Genomic DNA, 20,416 nt, shown 5'->3' with positions numbered 1-20,416 from the left:
CGGTCAAGTTTGAGGTGCAGGAGGTCACTGTGCGGTATTGCCACCCTCTGCCAGGACAGCTGGTGAGTCCTGCCCCCGAGGGGGGACGATGGCCACTTCCTTGAACTGTCCTCACCATGCAATAGGAGGTTTGGTAAGACCGTCACAGTGCGGGCTGTGCTTTGAATTCAATGGGGGCGGTTCATCACCCTGGTTACAAGTTGAGGCGTTGTAGTCGCTGCCATTGGTAACGTTTATGACTTAGCTGGTCTCCAAGCGCTCTCCTGGCCATCCCTTTCAATAGGGTCAAACCAACAATAAATACTGTTGACCTTAAAACTTATGCAGTTGTTGTCCGCGTGTTTATTTTTAGTATAAGGTGTCAGTGTGAGTTATTTCTAGGGGTCATCAGAATTATGTTAAAGCAAAGGTCAATCTCGATAATCCAATAGGCACCTTATGATTGCTAAGGAGGTGCCGTGTACAAGAGCATGGTATCTCTTCAGTGATGGGAGGGAGTGCAGGAAGGGGGCGGCCCAGTCGCTAGGGGAGCACTGTGCACAGCCCTGAAAAGGCTTAAAACAGGGGTCGTGGTGCTGAGCCACACCCCTTTAGCTGAGGCCATGCCCACTCATGACATAACTCTGCCTCGTTTTCGGTCCGGCAGCAGCAGACCCCGATTTGGCAAGATACAAAGTTGGGAGATATGTGTAAATAACAACTTCATGATAAACATTTGCGTTTATTTTACAGCTCATTTGTCCCACAGTTTTAGAAAAGAAAACACTGAGCAAGTAACAATTGTAACGTTAGGAGCTTTCTGTAATAGTCAGATATGTATGAATCCAGCTATTCCTGCATATAACAGTTACTGTACATCAGCTACTGTACTTACCAGAGGCCTCAGCTCGGGGTGAGTCAGGATATACCCATTGTTAGTGATGGCAAAAGCATAGCCATGTATTCCAAGCTGCAACAAGGAGCAAAGAAACATATAAACACACATAGAACATATAAACACACATATAGAAATATAAGGAATGTATCAAACATAGTGTATCATTAGAGAAATGTATTTTCCAGGCTTTTTTTTTTTACAACTACAGGGCGAAATGTAATAGGGTGTGAGAATACATTTTTTTTTTAAAGCAGCAATCACATACATGGCAAAATCAACCTGGTTTTGCAGTGTAAATGATTGCCGCTTTAAAAAAAAAAAGGGAAAACTCTCCCAAAATCTCTCACTTTCTGATTCTCAATCCCTATTAAATTTGGCCCCTGGAATGTTAATTTATATAGGATTGCTTTAAAGGGATACTATACCTCCAAATATTTCCACAGGAGGCAGCCATTTTGTATGCTGAAGTAAAAGACTACAGCCTATGACTTTACCAGGAAGCACAGACACAACATAGACAAGTAGACATACTTGTTCACTCTCTGGGAACATCCAGGGGATACATAAAAGTCCCACGGACTCCCGGATGGGTAACCCTTCCTACCTAATACCTACACTCCTGCTTTCTAGTTATGTGTGATGACGAGATGCAAAATGACCCAGTTCTCCTGCCCACTACAACCGCAACCACCAGTATGGCTACCACCAGCTCACCTGAGGAAAGTCCCCTGGAGGGAGAAAAATAACAGTAGGAGGTACACACAGGTAAGGGTTCATGGTTACATGCAGGGGAGGCCCCAGAGGTGCAGCGCAGTTCAAAATTCAAAAAGGGGAGCCATACCAACTGGCACTAACTGCCATTCCAAACCAACTCACTGTCAGTTGCTGTGGCTCCACTATTTGAACTGATCTGCAGCCCCACCTCAGGTGGCACCACTGATTACATGTAATTTGACCTCATTGTATGTAGATCTTTATCAGAATAGGAGGCACCATGCCTAGTCATCCATTTGTTGAAGTCTCCCTAATCACTTTAGAATCACCATGGCAACAGCTTTATATTTGGTGCAAGATATCCACCTGAAAACCAAACTCTGTGTACGCTTATCTCAGATTAGCCTCAAAGTCCTTCTATACATGCGCCCATGCTCATTTATAATACACGAAACCCACATTGCTGGCAATCTACCACCCAGGTACACCAACTCAAAGGAAGATGCGCACGTCCGCAGATGCTCAAATGCAGCATTGATGTACACATGGCTACTAAGGATGGCTAAGGATACTTTGTGTGTGAGGCAAATACACTAAACATAAAAAAAATCTAAATCCTAAGAGACCTTTAGCTGGAATAAAATGTTTATTTTTTTTTTTTTTTCATTTGAGTCTTATTCTCGTTTTTCCTATGTTTTTCACTCCTTCATGGTCTATATATCTGGAGTTATAAATCTCTCCTGAAGGTCACAATTACAGCACAATTCATTGCTGTAGTCCGATTTCTGATTTTTCCAGAGATTTTAGAAGTGTTCCTTGGAGTTTGTTTACAAAAGGTTATAAGTAAGACATATGAGGAAAAAAGCACATGCAGTTTACAAGGCTGGGGGAATGAGCCAGGCACTGTGGAACACCTGCGCTCCATTCATAGATACTCACTCCCCATCTGGTTTTCCCCTGCATCAAAACAGAACTTTTTTTTTCTAAAGTTCAGCAGAGAACAGGAGTGGAAAGGAGAACTTAAATTTAAATCGTTGGGGCACATTTGCTACTTGTTTATATTCTAAAGCAACACTTCCAAAATCATTTTTATTATCCGATGACATAGATTACCCAGTAAATGCTAGAAAACAAAATAAACCACCAGTCATTTTATTAACAGATGATCACGTAGCAGTTAAAGTACAGAAGTCTGCGTTTAAGGTACAAATTACTTGCAGGAGCAAATAAACAGCAGCAAAACAACACACTTTATTCATCAATCTTTGGCCCTTATTCAATACTGTGCCACGTGCGGCTGTGACGATTGGCTGTGCGGTACAATTTAGGACCGCTGGTGAGGGGAAAGTGGAAATGTTGCGAACTTTAAATACCGCCATTCAAATTGCATATCGATGATGTCACTTGCAATTAGGGATGAGCGCCGGGGCCAAAGATTTGGATTTGGCTTTGTCGAACGGCGGTGAAAAGCTTTGAATTTGTTTGTTTTTTTGAAAAATGGTCAAAAAATGCCCAAATCACGTAATTTTTTGTCCCTAGAGTAATATTAACCTCAATAACATTAATTTCCAGCCCTTTCCAGACAATTTTGACCCACTTAGCTGTTAGCTCTATAACTATGCTAAGCCACATAAGTGTGCGGCACAAACACGTGGCTCATCTAGGAGTGTCACTGCAGCAGCAGACAGGATGCTAGTTTGAAAAAGTAGGCCTCAAAAAGCACATAATGGCAAAAAAGAGGTGGAAGATGGAATTGTAAAAAAAATAGGCAAAAAATACTATGGGTGCAGTACACACAAAGAACGAATAAAGAAAGATGAGAAAAATTGATTAGGATTTTTTACTTTTAATTGGTTTTTGATGCGCAGCTTGTATAACACTGCTTGGATGCAGAACAATCACACACCCACCTTCTGACAGTATATACTATGGGTGCTCTACACACAAAGAATGAATAATTAAAGACGAGAAATATTGATTAGGATTTTTTTTTATTAATTTGTTTTTAATGTGCAGCTTGGACAATGCTGCTTGGACGCAGAACAATCACACACCCACCTTCTGACAGTATATACTATGGGTGCTTTACACACAAAGAATGAATAATTAAAGACGAGAAAAATTGATTAGGATTTTTTTAAATTTAGTTTATTTTTAATGCGCAGCTTGTATAACCCTGCTCCAACGCAGAACAATCATACACGCAACTTGTGGTGTATATTATTGGTGTGCAGTATACAGCAAAGAAAAAAGAAAGAACATCAAAATGTATTTTTATATTGTATTTCTTTTATATGGACGGCCCTTGTATAACACTGCAGAACAATCACACACGCAACTTGTGGTGTATAATACTATTGGGGTGCAGTTACAGTATACAGCAAACAAATAAAGAACAGCAAAATTTATTTTTAGATTGTATTTCTTTTTTTATGGACTGCTCTTGATTAAAAATGCGTGGACCGTGGAGGCAGAATAATTATACACTGAACTTGTTCTGCTTCTTTTGACAGTATATGGTGTATATTCTGCACTGCACAAGTTCACAACACCCTTGATGACAACAAGTACAGTACAAGTTTAAGTTAAACACCCCAGTGCCAAACCCCTCTGCAGTCTGCATGCACTACACACAACACCCCTCTGTCTACTCTACTCTGCACTGCACAACACCCCTCTGCACTGCATACTAATGACTCTGAGTGATTGATGATGATAAGTACAAGACAAGTTCAAGTTATGTTAAACACCCCAGTGCCAAACCCCTCTGCAGTCTGACTCTGCATGCACTGCGGCACACAACACCCCTCTGTCTGACTCTGCACTGCGCAGACAGCACCCCTCTGCAGTCTGCACAACACCCCCAGTTAAACTTTAAAACACCCCAGTACACAGCCCCAGAAGCCCACCACCGCTGTGAACAGCAGAACTGTGTGCGGCAGGAAGCGTGACTGTGAAATGGCACCGAATTCTCGAGACGCCGAGCTTTTATAGACTCAGCGCCTCACAAGAATCCGAAGCCAACTTCCCACTTTTGGCCGCGCTCGGGTTTATGAACAAAGCCGGAAACCCGCGAGCCGCTATGTTCGGAGCGGTTCGGATTCCGTGGAATCCGAACCGCTTATCTCTACTGGCAATTGAATAAAAATCCCCAAAAGATACATACAGTATATCTCCAATGGAAACATGCATTTGTAGGTGTACTTTACAACAGTGCACATAACACACATCTGATGTATTCCATATCAAGCACATTGAGGGCCAGATGTAGCAAGCTTCAAAAAGTGATAAAGAGGAGAATGATAAACAAACAACCAATCAGCTCCTACCTGTCATTTCCCAAACCCAGTCTGTAACATGGCAGTTAGGAGCTGATTGGCTGGCTGTTTATCACTCTCCATTTTATCAGTTTTGAAGCTTGATACATCTGGACCTTATACTTTCAATCTGGCAATTAGTTGGATAAATCCAATATCTGATCGCTAGAGGTAACAGCACGTTAGATACTATTTAAAAATGATTGCATATGATACAGTAATTGGTGCTTTGCCAATCAGCTCTTAACTGTCATGTATCTGAAAAATGATTGGCTGATGTACCCTTTACCATACTCAAAGTGTTTTAAATAGCCCCCCAAGTGTGTTATTTTTGAATAAAATATAATTAAAAAAAATAACTTGAGTAAAAATAAATATGAATAGGAATCTATGGAGGTTGTTTTCACAATTAAATACAGAGGCCCACAGCCGAAATCTCTAATATCTGCTGTGGTCCCCCATACATACGTTCTAGTGATGCTTAATTTTGTAAATCCCCACAAATATATTCTAAAAAGGATACCTGGAAGTACCAATGACATCACTGATCCTTATCATTTTGATAAGCTAAATCCTCATGTACTATACAGTTTTTTATTTCAACTCACAAAATGGCTGCCACCACGAGTGCAGTTTTCAAAGTCATTTCTTTTTGAACAATAAAAAAAAATAATTTAAGAAAAAAATCTGTTCTAGAACTTTATTTGTATACATACATAAGAACAGTAATCAAATACCAGTGCTGATCTGTAAGGTGTACGCTGGTGATTGTCAGACTGACTTTATAATGGACACCCTAAGCCTCCTACCGACTAGTGCGTTTAAATGACATAAATACCACATAAATAGGTAACTATTGACTTCTGAAGCTTTACCTTATATTTCGGAATGGCCTTTAAAAGTTCTTTAACTGGAACATCTGTGCCAACCACACCTAGGAGAACCCCCTTTGATCTCTGCACAAAACAAGAAATGAAGTAAAACAGGCATCTAACTAAGGTAAACATTCATTGGTAAAACATTACAGACATGCACTAATTATTTTCACGTTGTCATAAATCTATTATAGTACACAGATGACTTTGAGCTTTGTTGTGCCGCCGTCCCAGAGACACTGATGGATATGAATGAAAGTAAAATGAGGAAAAACAGCTGTCATATTTTTTTTATTCTTTTTTTTTTTTTTTTCACTGGATGAAGAACGGTCCAACATAAGAAATTTATCAACAGTAATCAACAAATATGTGTTTCTACTACACGTCAGCAAAGAACTGACACATTTATGCTTGCAATTATTACGTAGAGTTCTATTGTATTTATATCTGGCAAGTGTTTTATGTCGGACAGCTGAGTACAGTATTGAGCCTCACTTTTTGGGCAGAAAAACATAAGTTGTCCTCGTAAGAATAGGAATGTACTTTTATTATATTGAAAATTAAATCCTACATTTGTAAAATAAAGTTTGGGTAAATTCGATTTTTAAAGATGGAAATTTCTAAAGCAGGAACCTCCATATTAATGTACTGTATGTATGTATGTATGTACTGTATGTACTGTATGCATGTAGATATGAATGGCTCTATTTCATTTCAGGTCTAAGCTTGTTGCCTTGAAGATACTGATAATTATTTAGATGTTTTAGTTAACCAAAAGAACCAAATATCCCTATTCAAAAACATGATTGTTGTTTCTAAACATTAGATAAGGTTTCTAAAATGAAAAGTTCATATAGAAACCAAATGGGTTGTTCCCTCCACTGGCGATTCTTTCAAATGTACTGTATACTATACAGATGGAGCCTTCTTCAGCTAGCCTTCTCTGGATAGCCATGGTGAGCCAAGGCCTATTGTTCTCAGCTGCAACACAGTACATGGAACAATACAATAGGGGATAAGCATAGTATTAAGTCCGACAGCTCTTGCTCACTTAATTCTATTAAAGGGCTAGATGAGGATGGCTCTATCTGTACGTTCCTTTCATTTGTATAAACATATCCTCTTCTACAATTATACATATGGAGGGACATATAATATACATTTTAAAGAAGCACCGGTGGAGGGAACACCCCACTCATTTTCTAAACAAACTTTCACATTTTTTTTTTATGGGGCCACGAAAGAAGTGGAGCGTCCACAGACTGCTATAGTGGTTCCGCATTTGACACTTTTCTCTATACTTTGTTACCTACAGTATATTACATAAGGTTTCAGCTAGAAATGAATACAGAAAGTATTTTTCTTTTAAAAAATACTAGATTATCTGGCATACAATATCATTGGCGTTCATTTGGGGTGGAAAGAGACACACTGAGAAAAGTTAAAACTAAGTCACATGACACATCTCTCTCCCTTATGCTCAAGATCCCAACTCATCAAGGACCTTTTTCTAGTGCCAACCTTTCAGACATGCTGATTGGCTGTCTGAGAATACCTATGAGGTATTGTGCATAGAGCTATGATAGCCTCTGTTTTGTTACCCGTAACTGCTCCGATTTCCGATGGTTTTTGTTAATTTTTGGCAATGCTGAGACAGGGGGTACAAACAAGATTCGAATTGTAGCTGGAGTAAATCCAGATTGAATAGGACCAAGTGTGAGTAGGATATAATTTATCAAACAGATGTTTTTTAGATGCCATTTAACGAACAATAGAATGGGTAATGTCTCCGCAACATAAACTCTAAAGGCCACATCTCCTAACTCTACCAAACTCTACTGATTAACAAGACAAAGACCAATGTGAACTCAAGTTAGAGAAAGACACTGGGAAGACTCTCCAGTGGGAGAAAAGCTATGAATTAATCTAAGTATGTTAGACAGATGCTGAAGAGGTTGCCTCCATGTGTGCACAATGTCCCATGTGTGTCGGGATTATCTCAGTATCAAGAGTTACCATTCTGAGGTTCATAATTTATGTAAGAAGATTCCACATGTCTACTCCTGGCTTAATCGCTGCTAACTTGAAAACATAAAAGCCCCTCCATCTATCTCTGTCCTCAAAAACAAAGTGTAGCAGATTCACCAGTTTGGAAACAATTATTAGCACTGTATATGAACGGCCTTACAAATTCCCATTCATGTTTCCCTTGGGTATGCTACTATGCTGCCCTTCCAGTTTGAGTTCCACAAATGATGCATGAGTAGCCAGACTCGCTTAGTCCCCCTTTAATTCTTAACAGAATAAATAAAACTTTAACAAAAAAAAAAACCTTTCTGTAACGGTGAGTTAGGAGGTTCCATAAAGAGACGCTTTGTAGTCAACAGAGGTGAAGTGAACTGCTGGTCAAGGGCCAATCTAAGAAATGAGAGTGAAAGTACCTGGTGATAATTTTGGAGATGTTTTAGGGAGAGGTATTGGTTAAGTTTATGAAGCTGAGTACATTCATTTGCATTCTGGAAGTTATAGGAAGTTGGTGTAGGGATTGCGGAGTGCACAGCAGTTGTGTAGAGGTGAGAGGAGAAGATTAGTCCTACTGTGGAATATAGCATGAGATATAGTGGGTATAGATGGGTAAGGGAAAGAACAAATAGCAGGTGAGTAGAAGTAGACCTCAGTGTTATCTGCATGATGCTGGCAATGAAGGCAGAGGGGCTTTTACATTTGCAGAGACAAGACATAGAATTTATTAATTTACAGTTTCTTATATAGCGCAGCATATTCCATTGCACTTTACAACTGGAAACAACAGTGATTCAACAAACTGGGTAGAAACAAACTGACATAGAGGTATGAGAGCCCTGCTCTCAAGCTTACAATCTATAGGGATAATAGGAGGGATACATAAGGATAGAATTACATAGCATCAGCGTACAGATGATACTGAAATCCAAAAGAGTTGATTAGTTTGCCAAGAGAGGAGATAAAGATTGAGAAAAGCAGAGGACCTAAGACTGAGCCTTGTGGTACTCCAACTGAAAGAGAGATTAGATAGATAGGTAGTGTGAGAACCAAGAAAGGGCAGTGTTCTGAAGACCTAGGGATTGTAGTGTTTGTATGAGAAAAGAGTGGTCAACAGTGTCAAAGGCAGCTAAGAGATCTAGAAGAATAAGTAGTGAGAAATGGCCTTTAGATTTAGCAGTGGCCAGATCATTTACTACTTTAGTCAGTGCTGTCTCTGTGGAGTGTTGAGAGTGAAAGCCCAACTAAAGTGGTTCCAATAAGTTGTAGGAGTTAAGAAAGTGTGTGAGGCGAGTGTAGCTTGGAGAGACATGGGAGTGGAGAGAAAGGACAGTAGCTAGAGACACAGTTTGGATCAGAATTGAGTTTTTTAGAATGGGAGTAATAAGTGCATGCTTGAACAGAGAAGGAAAGATACCAGTAGAGAGAGAGAGAGGTTTCAGATTTTAGTTAAGTTTGGGATAAACACAGGAGACAGAGCTTTACTGACTTTTGCAGGTATAGGATCAAGAGGAGAGTTAGTGGAGTGGGAGGATGAGAAGAGTGTTGATACTTCAACCTCACTTGTGAGGTCAAATGAGGAAAAAGTGGCAAATAGGTCAGGAAAGGAAGTAAGCAAGTCACTGACTGAAGAAGAGCATGCCATTTCATCTTGGATTCTATCAATCTTATCCTTGAAGAATGAAGCATGTTCTTGTGCACTGATATTAGCTGGTGGGGAGGGTGAGGGATGGTAAATAAGTGATTTAAATGTAATAAAAAGTCACTTGGGGTTGGTTGCATAAAGAGATTAGAGATGGAAAATATGTTTGTTTAGCAGTGTCCAGAGCATTACGATAGCAGTGGTAGATAGTCCTAAATTAAGATGAAGTTACTTGGATTTTGAGATTTACGCCATACAACTCAACTGCTATATATAGAATACAGTATGTGTAGGTGTATATAGTTGGTGCCCAGAGAAGGGGGGTACTAATCACCCAGGACCAGGTCTGATGGAGGGGTCCAGTAAAAATCCCATTACTTGGCAATGGGGGTCAACTCAACACTTGCTGCTGTGTGCTGGGCTGCAGTGTGGCCAGGGAAGTGCTTAAAGTACAATTTTTTTCTTCATTTTATTCAAAGGGTGCATGGCCACGCCTCCTGCAATTAGGCCAAACACCCTAAAAAGTACATGGGCCCCGCCAGACTCTCTATTGCCCTGGGTGTAGCACAGGATCATTGCATGGGGGCATCATTGTGTATAACAAAAGAGGGACAATAAAATAATAATAACTTGCAGCAATAGTTACATAGTTGAATACATTTAGCCATCTTCACTTGTTCCACCAGTGTTTCAGCAGATCTGAAAGAACACTTATTTCCCTAAATCTGTGTATATTACAGGAAGGTTATATGGAAAATGTGGGATTGAGAAACATTTAAATTAGGCAATACTAGTTTACTAGTGGTGCTTAAAGTGACTGAAATGTGTGAGGTAAACCGTAGTCTTTATTCTTTTCCCCACTGTACTAAGAATAAAACGTAACGCTCTGAAATCACCCTATATCTCTTGCATTTTTTCATTTGTGACAATAACAAAATTTATTGTGGCCTTTGCCAGATGTATGAGAAATATTCATCTAGAAAAGTTCAAAGACTCTGTAAAGGCTCTTAAACTTTGCCAGCGCTGTAAATTGTCCCCGGTCTTTGTTTTCACCACGTTTTGTAGTTCTAGTTCTTGCTGCAGAGCAGTTTTCTATGGTAACAAGATAGCACCAGAAAATGACACAACGTTTGGATTTGCAATCTGTTTCTCCATAGATAAATATAAAGGGAAAATTTTGACAGGGAAAATAGCAAGAATCAGCATTAAAGCGTTTTACAACCGCAAGAAATAAAAAGTAACAGGACAGGAGAGGGAACCTTTAGTGTATTTCTTGCAGATCAGTTTTATGGGGTGTCATATCTCCCAACATTTTATCTCTGTGAGGAGGGACAGTGTGCACGCCGTAGGCATGGCCTAGCGAAAAGGGGGCATGGTCTGTATTCATGACGCTGCTGCAAGGTCAAGCTCCAGTTTTTGCTGTTGTGGGGGCATGCCCAACAGCTCCGTGAGCTGCTGGCTATGCCCCAGATCCTCTGGCTGCAGGAATAGATTCCTATTCATGGGTGCTGCCCCCCCCCCCCTCCCCACCGCGGGACACTGCCAGCCCCGGGAGGGATGCGGAATGTCCCCCAAAATGTGATTTCCCGCGATAAGCGGGACAGTTGGGAGGTATGGGGTGTATTCAGTCTCACCTAATCTTGTCAGAAACAAAGTGACATTTAACTTATTCAAATTTGGGTCTGTTTTATTCCGACAGTCGGAATCTCAGTGGATCAGAGCAAATGGCCGCTTATAGATGAACAAGGTCGCGGATTCGACATAACAGAGGTCAACATTAAACAAAGTTGACTCTGCATGAGGGGAATCCCGGCCGTGATTGAATACTGATGGCCGATATTTCCGCCTGTATCGGTATTGGTGTTAGGGACTGTTCACAACACAGGATCTGATAGCACATGCATTCACCTTTAAATGAGACACAATGGGGGACATTTAATAGTATGAGAGATTCAGAAAGTGAGATTTTTTTTTTTTTAAAGTGGCAATCATTTACACTGCAAAACCAGTTTGATTTTGCAATGTACTGTAAATGATTGCCGCTTTAAAAAACCTGGATCTTTCTTACCAAATCTCTTACTTTCTGAATCTCAGTCTCGTCCTATTAAATTTCACCCAAAGACTATTTCCCATTGAATCCAGATACAAGACCTCAGCATTGCATACATCACAGACCACATACAGCATAATGACTGCACTGCTAATTTGTAGGAAGTTACTCTCAATGTAATTGAAAACATTAAAGAGTTTATGAACCTTTATACACAAAAAGAAAAAAAAATCAGTGTATCAGCCAGGAACAGTGTCACCGTACTTACAGTTTCATTCTCTTTACTAAACACTGGCATGGCAACGGTTGTCATCAGCACCAATCCCTGATCATCATTGAGCTGGATAGGAGACAAATGGTCAGTCACAAGCTGTACTTAAACAGTGGCTCTTGATATCATTCTTGTTACCAATGATTTAAGTTATACAATGGTGCAGTTGCTGACTCAGAATGAAGATTTCATATCTTTCCATATAGCCCATCTCACCAGGGAATCCCTGGCCTGCTCCTGTCCTTTTCTCTGATTGACTAAATTAACTGATGGAATAAAAAGAACCTTCAAAGAGAATCATATTCCAGCACTCAATAAAAGAGACAGAGTTTGTGGTTTAATCAAGACTCATGAGAATACATCCAGTCAGAACAAGTTACCTACCTCTGCTATAAGTAAGTGATAGGATGGGAAAAACAGGAGCAGACCAAGGGATACTGGATGAGGATGTGTAGTCACCTTGTTACCATTTAGAATGCTGACACCAGAATATTGGCATGGTCTAAGAGGTTGATCCTATTACCTGCGCAGGGTGCGATGTGCCATTGCTTCAGCATATCAATGCCAGAAATGGCCGCCCCGATCTTGTACCCTTCACAACAATTCACAGAAAAATTGCCCTATGGGGCAGCGATTACTTTTGTGCGAATTCCAGCTGCCGTAAAGTACAACCACTGCCGCAATTACTAGTACCTGTGAGATCATTGCAGCTAGTTGGATCGACCCCTAAATGTCAAAATGTATAAAATGTCAACATTGAACATGTCAACAGCCACAATGTCGACACCCTAATTTAGGATTAGGTTTAGACTAGACTAGTTATGCTGCAATTAGGGTTAGGTTTGGACTAAAAGTGTAGGAGAAATTGCTGGGTGTCAACAATGGGAAAGTTGACATTCTATAGATGACATGCTGTAGATGGCAATATTCTTAATCTCAACATTCTAAAAGTCCACAAAACAGACCACACTCCTGAGTGAGAGATGTCATATTTGTAGAGACTAAGGGGGTATTCAATCCTGGATGCTATTTTCGCCTGGCAAAACTAGCGTCCGTTTATGACATTATTAGGTCGAATGTCAATTGACCTATTCAATGTGGGCTCCATTCTTCCGACCGGCGGGATAGATTCCACCTTCTTATTTATTTGGAACCTTCTAGAAGATAATATATAGCATCTGATTGGTTGCTATGGGCAAAATCCCATCTTCAATAGAAGACCCATCTTAGTAAAGGTACCCCTAATTGTGTTTGCTAAAATTAATTCAGCCATCCAAAAGAACCCTAATATGGGACTACTAACTTACATGTGAAGCAAATCTATAAGACTGGTCTGCGCATTTGCTATAATGTGGAGATTACCGTTTAATGTGCCAGATGGGAATTACTCAATATTTAATTTTACTATATATATATGTGTACTACAAATTATGGTGCTTATTCTGGTTGACTCGCAAGGCTGCAAATTTTCAGCACAGCCGCGTACCCCCCCAAACCCTCACAGGCATGCTAATGAATGATTTGCTTAATCATCCATTCACAGCCTTGGTTGCGGGGGAAAAATCAGTCAATGTTTTGCGACCATCGAATGATTACTTAACAGCTCACAGATCTGAGACACCTCTATGGTGTCTCTGATCTGCGGGTGCCCTGTGCAAGGACAGGGAGGGCAGCGTACAACCGCTGATGTCAGCTGCCCGCTCCCCACACCAGAGTCATTGGGGAATTACCATTGGGGCGTTCAAAGGCAAATTCCCCGGTCCGCCTCCCCACACCTCTCCGCGCCTCCCGCCTGGACTTCTATGTGTGAGCGCTGTGGGTGCTTGGACATAGTGACCGCACATGCGCATAAAACCTACGCAAACACTCAGTCCCCCATGTGCGAACACGTGGGGGAACGATTGCATTAAAATAACCCCCTATATGTATATTTATTATCAGTACATATATATATTATTATTTTTTCTAAATTGCTCTGTATACGGCTTACATATGTGGGTATGTGAGCATCTGAGAAATGGATACATTCTTTGAACTGTGTCCATGCTTCCAGCAAATATGTGCAGATAACAATTCCAATGGAGGGTTGTTACGCAACTAAACAAGGGCTCAAACTCCGGACGAATAAATATCATATACTCAGTAATATGCTTTGAAGTCATGGGCACATATTATTTATGGTTATAATCTGAATTGTTTCTTTATTGAAAACACCACTAGATTTTAGTTTATATATTTTATGTGTGACACATTTAATTTCAATACACATGCATTGATAAAAATGATGAATTAATGGAGTTTGAAATAATGCAGGACTGCTCAGTTCCGTGTCTCGTGGGTTTGCAGCAGACCAGGGATTAGAGTTCATTTAATGGGGCAATCACCCTGTGCTGTGCTGCCTCAAAAATCTAAGTTTAAATCTAAAACTAAATCTGAATGTAGCAGATAGCATGTCAGACAAGAAATGTCATCAAATCACCGATAAAAGTCAGAAGAATTAGGGCAAATGTCCACTGACTCGTCAATTGACCACCATTTTTAAATGCCGGGTCATTTTGCCGGGTGCAGTCTGATCTGAATTCCCACCAGAAGCAAATTACCGGGTTAAAGCTTTTCAACCCGGGAATTTGACGAAAAACCTGTGTGTTGAAGTGCAATTATTTCAGCGTTTGCCATCATATTTAAGGGTTATAAAGTAATTAAATATAAGGATGTTTTATCAGGATCAACCTTAAACCCTGGGTTGCCGACCCTTGTAAAGGGCAGACTCCATGACCAGGAATGTAAGACCCGGGTTGACCCTTTTACACCAATGAAAAACCCGGGTTATTTAGCTAATTCCGGGGTTGAAAAGCTTTAACCTGGTAATTTGCTTCTGGTGTGAATGGGGTGTTAGTGTTAACTAGGAGGTTGAACAAGAATTATGAGAAATCAGCAAATTACTATGGAAGCTCATGATATGTTAATTAGTTGCTCATAGTAAATGTATATATTTTTTAGGGAAATATAAGAAGTAATTCTAGCAATTGTAATGTTAGTAGTCCCACAATGTTAGGTAGTAGAGTTAAAAAAAAGTTAAAATAACAACAATAACAATAAATGTATTTTTACCAAAATAAATATGTTTCTGACACTTATTTGTCAATTAAGAAACCATCAATAATGTAAAAATATTACAAATTGTAAACATTGAAAGAAACATCAAATTGAGTAGTATCCGTTAATTGACATTTAAATAATACATATATTTAGTATTTATATATTTATTAATTAATTTAATCAATAAATGCAGGTCCCTGGGGGATGAACAACCCTGTATATAAGTCACAGCAGTCTTTTAAAAATAAAATCTATATAACCAAATAATAACCATATATATAATCAAAACATGAATGAATAGCTATCGGTGAAAATCTTGACCTTCAGCTACAGTCATCGGATCAAATAATAAAAATTAGATTGGACCCATCATTTGGCCGGGTGCCAGCACTGTCTTAGATTTTCCACAGACATGTTACGGTTACACGATAAAGACAAGATCACACATAACAATGATATAAACAAGCTAAGAAAGAATACACATTTTTAAGACAAATGTGAAAATTAAATATTGATGTTTTGAATGCAATTTGATTAATTAATGGGAAGGTTTTTGTATTACAAAGGGATAATCCCAACACAGAGATAGAAGTCTATGAAGCAATAGTTTAGAGACGTGACCCTTCAGTATCTTGTATATTTTAGAAGTACAATATCTATGTTTCACAAAAAGTATACTGCTGGCAATTAGCTATAGGAAGTCATTTCAGCTGATGTATTGCTTCCCTGACTCTGGGCCAGATGCACCAAGTTTCAAAAGTGATAAAATGGAGAGTAATAAACCACCAGCCAATCAGATCCTACCTGCCATGCCACAGGCTATGTTTGAAATATGTCAGGCAGTAGCTGATTGGCTGGTTGTTTATCACTCTCCATTTTATCACTTTTGAAGCTTAGTGCATCTGGCCCTTTATACTGTAGGTAACAAATGTGCTTCTAAATGAATCCTTTGATTATACAATATTACATTTGTTCTATATTACAATAAATATAATACAATACACTATATATTATAACACAATGTATGTATAATGTTTCCTGAGGAAAGTTTATCATTAAATTGAAACATCGATATTTATTTGGCGTCCCGCACCTCAATTTACTAGGATTCAAGACAAATGAGTGACGCCCTTCCATGCAATATAATACAATACATTAAATATATATTGTAGCAGAAATGGTGCCCATTTAGCGTATGTGTGTGTGTATATATATATTTATATATATATATATATATATATATACACACTTACACACTATCACAGGGTTTTTGTTATGTTTACTGCTTTTAAATGTTTTCATTCGCCATCTGTATCTAAATTATTCGTAGTCATGGAAGAAAATAACCTTTTATAGCCATCAATAGCAACAGTGACTCTTGGGTCTCGTACACATTTTGAACTGTTTAACATGGGATCTAGAAATCTAATAAATGCAGCTAGATGCCGATAATTTAAAACAGGATAACTGAATGGATCTACAGTATACACACACACACACACACACACACACACACTCACACACACAAACACACACACACTCACACACACATATATAAATACAGACTAATACATGATACTACTGTATGTCTTCTTTTTACCTATACTGTATTTCAAATATTATTTGTATGAGGTATCCCAGGACAATAGTACATAGTGCTCTATGTGTGAGTCCTGAAGTACTGTATATGTGATAGGAGAGGACTCAGGTTTCAGTGCCCCCAGTGGTAGAAGACTCAACACTACATAGAGTAACAGGTTAATGAGGCAAAGCATGATATATGGTGCACAGAAATTGCGGAGACATGAGCGTGGCAAGGTAAAGGAGGACAAAACGCTACTTACACAAGGTAAAGAATGACGGAGAAGGGAAAAAGAAAGCCGTCAGCACATTTTTGGAAACAAATAAACGCCAGACAGATTTTTTTTTTCTTTTTACATGTATTGGAGACAAGATCCCTTTTCATAATTACATTTTAGAAACAGTACTTATTGACCTCGTACATATATGAAATACCTATAGCGGCCAACCTTCTTATTTCCAGCTGTTGTAAACCGCCAAGTACCAGCATGCAACAGCTGGAAAATGGTTGCTCCAGCCGGACAGAATATTGTGTTTTATTATTTAACAGTGTTATGTCTTCAATGACTGGTCTTGGATGCATCTACGTTTCAAAGAAATATGCAGATATTTGCTCCAAATAAAGTCACTATCAAAGAACTGAGACTGATCTGATCTAATGTAAATGCGGATGAAAGCATTCTCACATGACAAGTCTGTCACATGGCTTCTAATACACTCCTCCCTCTATGTTCCAAGTTATGATTGAGACCCATACTTACCAGAGTGGGAGGCCCAGATGGTAGGAGGCTAGATGTGATGTAATGAATAATTGTGAAGTAAATGCATCGTAAATCTAACTCATGGCTTTGTTCCACTGGGAGTGGGGCCAGGATCACCCAATAAAATGCCATCATGTACCAAGTTCACAGACTGCCCATTTCTCTATGGAAGTAGGCATCTTTCACAGAATTCCACAAAATTTAGAAGTTCCTTGTAACAGGAAGGGGGGGTGGGGGATTGACACAGTGATTACCGTTGCTATCTTGTAACACTGGAACCATGGGTCCTATCTTGCAGAACCATAGGTCCTGGCTCACCCAAGGCACAATCATACTGGTAAGCTGATTGGCATCCGCTAGCTCATACTGTGGAACATATTGGAAGTTAGAAGTATACAAATGCATGGTAATAATACAAATGATATATTTTGGTTAGAAAGGTGATATCCCTGATCATATTCCTATAGAAACCGCCTGATCTATTGTACTTTTATCGCTCTTGGCTTCCTACTGCGTACTACCACACGTCTCTAATTCATAGACCATGCACTTTATCAGATAAGACAGGATGATCTACACTCACAGCTACATTGTGCCTATAATAATCTATATCTATAATAAATAGTTTGGGCACATAAGCCTTTCTTCTAGTGAGGGCTCAAAAAACCCTCAAAAAATGTAAAATATTAATGTGAAAAAGTAACAGTGACAATGGGCCTATAAACATTACTCAAATAACTCATTATGGAATACTGTTCATACTCTGTATTGGCAATAATCAGTACCAATTGCAGCTTCAGAGGTGGAGCTGCAGCACAGTCCAAAATTTAAATAGGGGAGTCACACCAACTATTCCCCCCCCCCCCCCTCTCCCAACAGCTGCCAGACCGGACAAAGCGGGACGGGACTCACTCACAGTGGGTGTTTCTCCCCTACTTGAATTTTGGACTGTGCAGCATCCCACCTCTGAACCTGCCACTGATATATATAAAAATGTATCCATTTCATAAACGATGCCATTACTTATTTTAATATTGCAAGTTTTTGTGCCACAAAATCCCGTTCTACTTAGATTAGAGTAATCAATCTAATTAAAACTAGATTTGTCATTAATTCATATGACTATATAACTATAGCAAGAAAGGGTGAGTGAAGTCTTTGCTGATGCCTGTCCCATGCATATTACAGAAAGCATAGAGCTAGAACCTTGTAAAAAACTGTACATTCCTCTCTGCAGTGTAACTGGGGTAGGAGCGGGCAATGCCACATAGATCTGGTAAGGCCTCCTCCCAGAACAGGGACAACATTCCAAACGCAATGAGATAAATACTGGGTGGTACTTACTTCTAGATATCTTTTTAGAACAGTGGTTCTCAAACTTGGCGTTGATTCAGGCCTGATCACATGACTGCAAAGGTGCAGCGGCCAGCGCTCAGTCAAAGCTGCCGCCCCACCAGAGTGAAATCAATGAAATTCAGCCTTGTGAATTAATGTGATTGCTGTTCAAATGGATGTGTATTGCTACACATCTATTTGCAGCCGGGAGAATATGTCCAAAACTCTGTAACAGGCTCACCATAGAATGTTTTTTTTGGGCACAACTCATCACAGGCTTAGAATAGCCAGAGACTTGCTCGGCGGCTGTGAAGGAAAAAGGCCCATCCGGCCTGATGCTAAGGTCACACACCCTCCCCTCAAACGCTCAGACATATCTAGCATTTTTCCAGACACTTTCTGTCTTTCCTATGCACGCCTACCGTATTTCTTAGCACACCCACTAAACGGCCGGTTACCGCCCCCACAAGTCTACTTCCTGTCAATCACCTTGCCTACGGCTAGCGAATAGAAAAAGTAGCAGGATTTCATCTCAGTACTACGAGTCGGATGTAAAAAGGCAGTATTCAATGTATAAAAGCATTGAATACTGCCCTTTGTAGTCTTAAAATCTACAAATTTATAAGAATCTGCTCAGGTTACCCAGTCTGCAAAATTAATCTTAAGGGCAGTAGTAAGTAACATGAAATATTAACCCTTTGAGTGCCAATATCTCTGTGAGAGATGTTCAATATATCCGCTAAAAATGTCGCCGTCGCTCACATGTTATATAAATTCAAATAAAAAATGTTGTGTAACAAAAAAAAAAAAAAGATTATGGGGGAAATTTAGTAGGATGAGAGATTCAGAAAGTGAGAGAGTTGGTAAGAAATCTCCAGTTTTTTTCAAGCGGCAATCATTTACATTGGAAAACCATTTTGATTTAGAAGTGTGAATGACTGCCGCTTTAAAAAGCTTCCTTAACAAATCTCTCACTTTCTGAATCTCTCATCCTATAAATTTCTCCCTCGATTTCCTATATACTGTAAGGTAAACATTAGAGGTCATTATTATGAATGTTTGCTTGGCAATTTTCGCACCTATGTTGACAAATTAACTTGGCACTCAAAAGGGTTAATGCTTTTAATTATCCATACAACCGATTAAGGAACTGAACTGACTAAAAGCAACAGAGTGTAAATCTTTTTTTTTCCCGTTTCCTAACTGCACCTAATGAGTAACAGGATGTGCTGCAACTGTGCCTACTGTTATCTGCAAGGACAAATTTACAATCTGCATGTGGCCACAACAGTTCACTTAAAAGGTTGGGTAACACATGTGGGTAACAGCCATTAACAAAATCTGCAATATCTTTCCATTATATTTTCTCAGTGGATGGTTACATGTGTTAAACACATGCCCAATTGTTATGTCATTAGACAGGGTTCCATGAGACCTAGAATTTCAGAAACAGGAAGATGGGTGTACTATTTTTAATGGATACTTTCCATCAAAAATTCTAAGGGACCTATTTATGTGATACTGAGGCCAGACCCCCAAATGTAAGAATCCTTATTAACACATATTTTGCCAATATTGGTTAGGTTTATGGAAGAATGTGCCAATGAAAGTCACCAGATAATAGTCTGTTTGGAAGTAAGAGGAAAAGTGACTGGAAAAGGCAGCCATCTTGAGATTGGAACCATAAACAGGTCCAAGAGAGGACAATTCTCGAAAAGTATAGAAAATGACCTGTGATGGCGCTATGCTGCCTATGGACTGTACAGACCCCCAGTTATCACCCAATAACCGAAAAAACGATACAATACACAAAGATTGGGGATTTCCAACCACGGGCGCAAGTTGAATTTGTAGTCTTATGAATCCTCCTGG

At 39.4% G+C, this 20,416-nt stretch overlaps 1 protein-coding gene across 5 annotated transcripts in view; it reads right to left on the bottom strand.

Moving 5' to 3' along the window:
- Positions 1-20,416, bottom strand: part of CACNA2D3 (calcium voltage-gated channel auxiliary subunit alpha2delta 3) — an 876,035-nt gene that overhangs the window by 290,167 nt on the left and 565,452 nt on the right. For all 5 annotated transcript variants that reach the window (XM_083156212.1, XM_083156214.1, XM_083156213.1 and 2 more), the window contains 3 exons: positions 11,766-11,837; positions 5,784-5,864; positions 875-949 (listed from right to left, as the gene is read on the bottom strand). In XM_083156212.1, the coding sequence (XP_083012338.1) occupies positions 875-949; positions 5,784-5,864; positions 11,766-11,837 (228 nt within the window). The remainder of the gene's footprint in view (positions 1-874; positions 950-5,783; positions 5,865-11,765; positions 11,838-20,416) is intronic.

Source organism: Crinia signifera, chromosome 8 (assembly GCF_055691185.1).
Source record: "Crinia signifera chromosome 8, ASM5569118v1, whole genome shotgun sequence".
In the NCBI taxonomy this organism is placed as follows: Eukaryota; Metazoa; Chordata; class Amphibia; order Anura; family Myobatrachidae; genus Crinia; species Crinia signifera.
The sequence above is the reverse complement of the archived record's forward strand: the minus strand, read 5'-3'. Positions and strand labels throughout refer to the sequence as shown.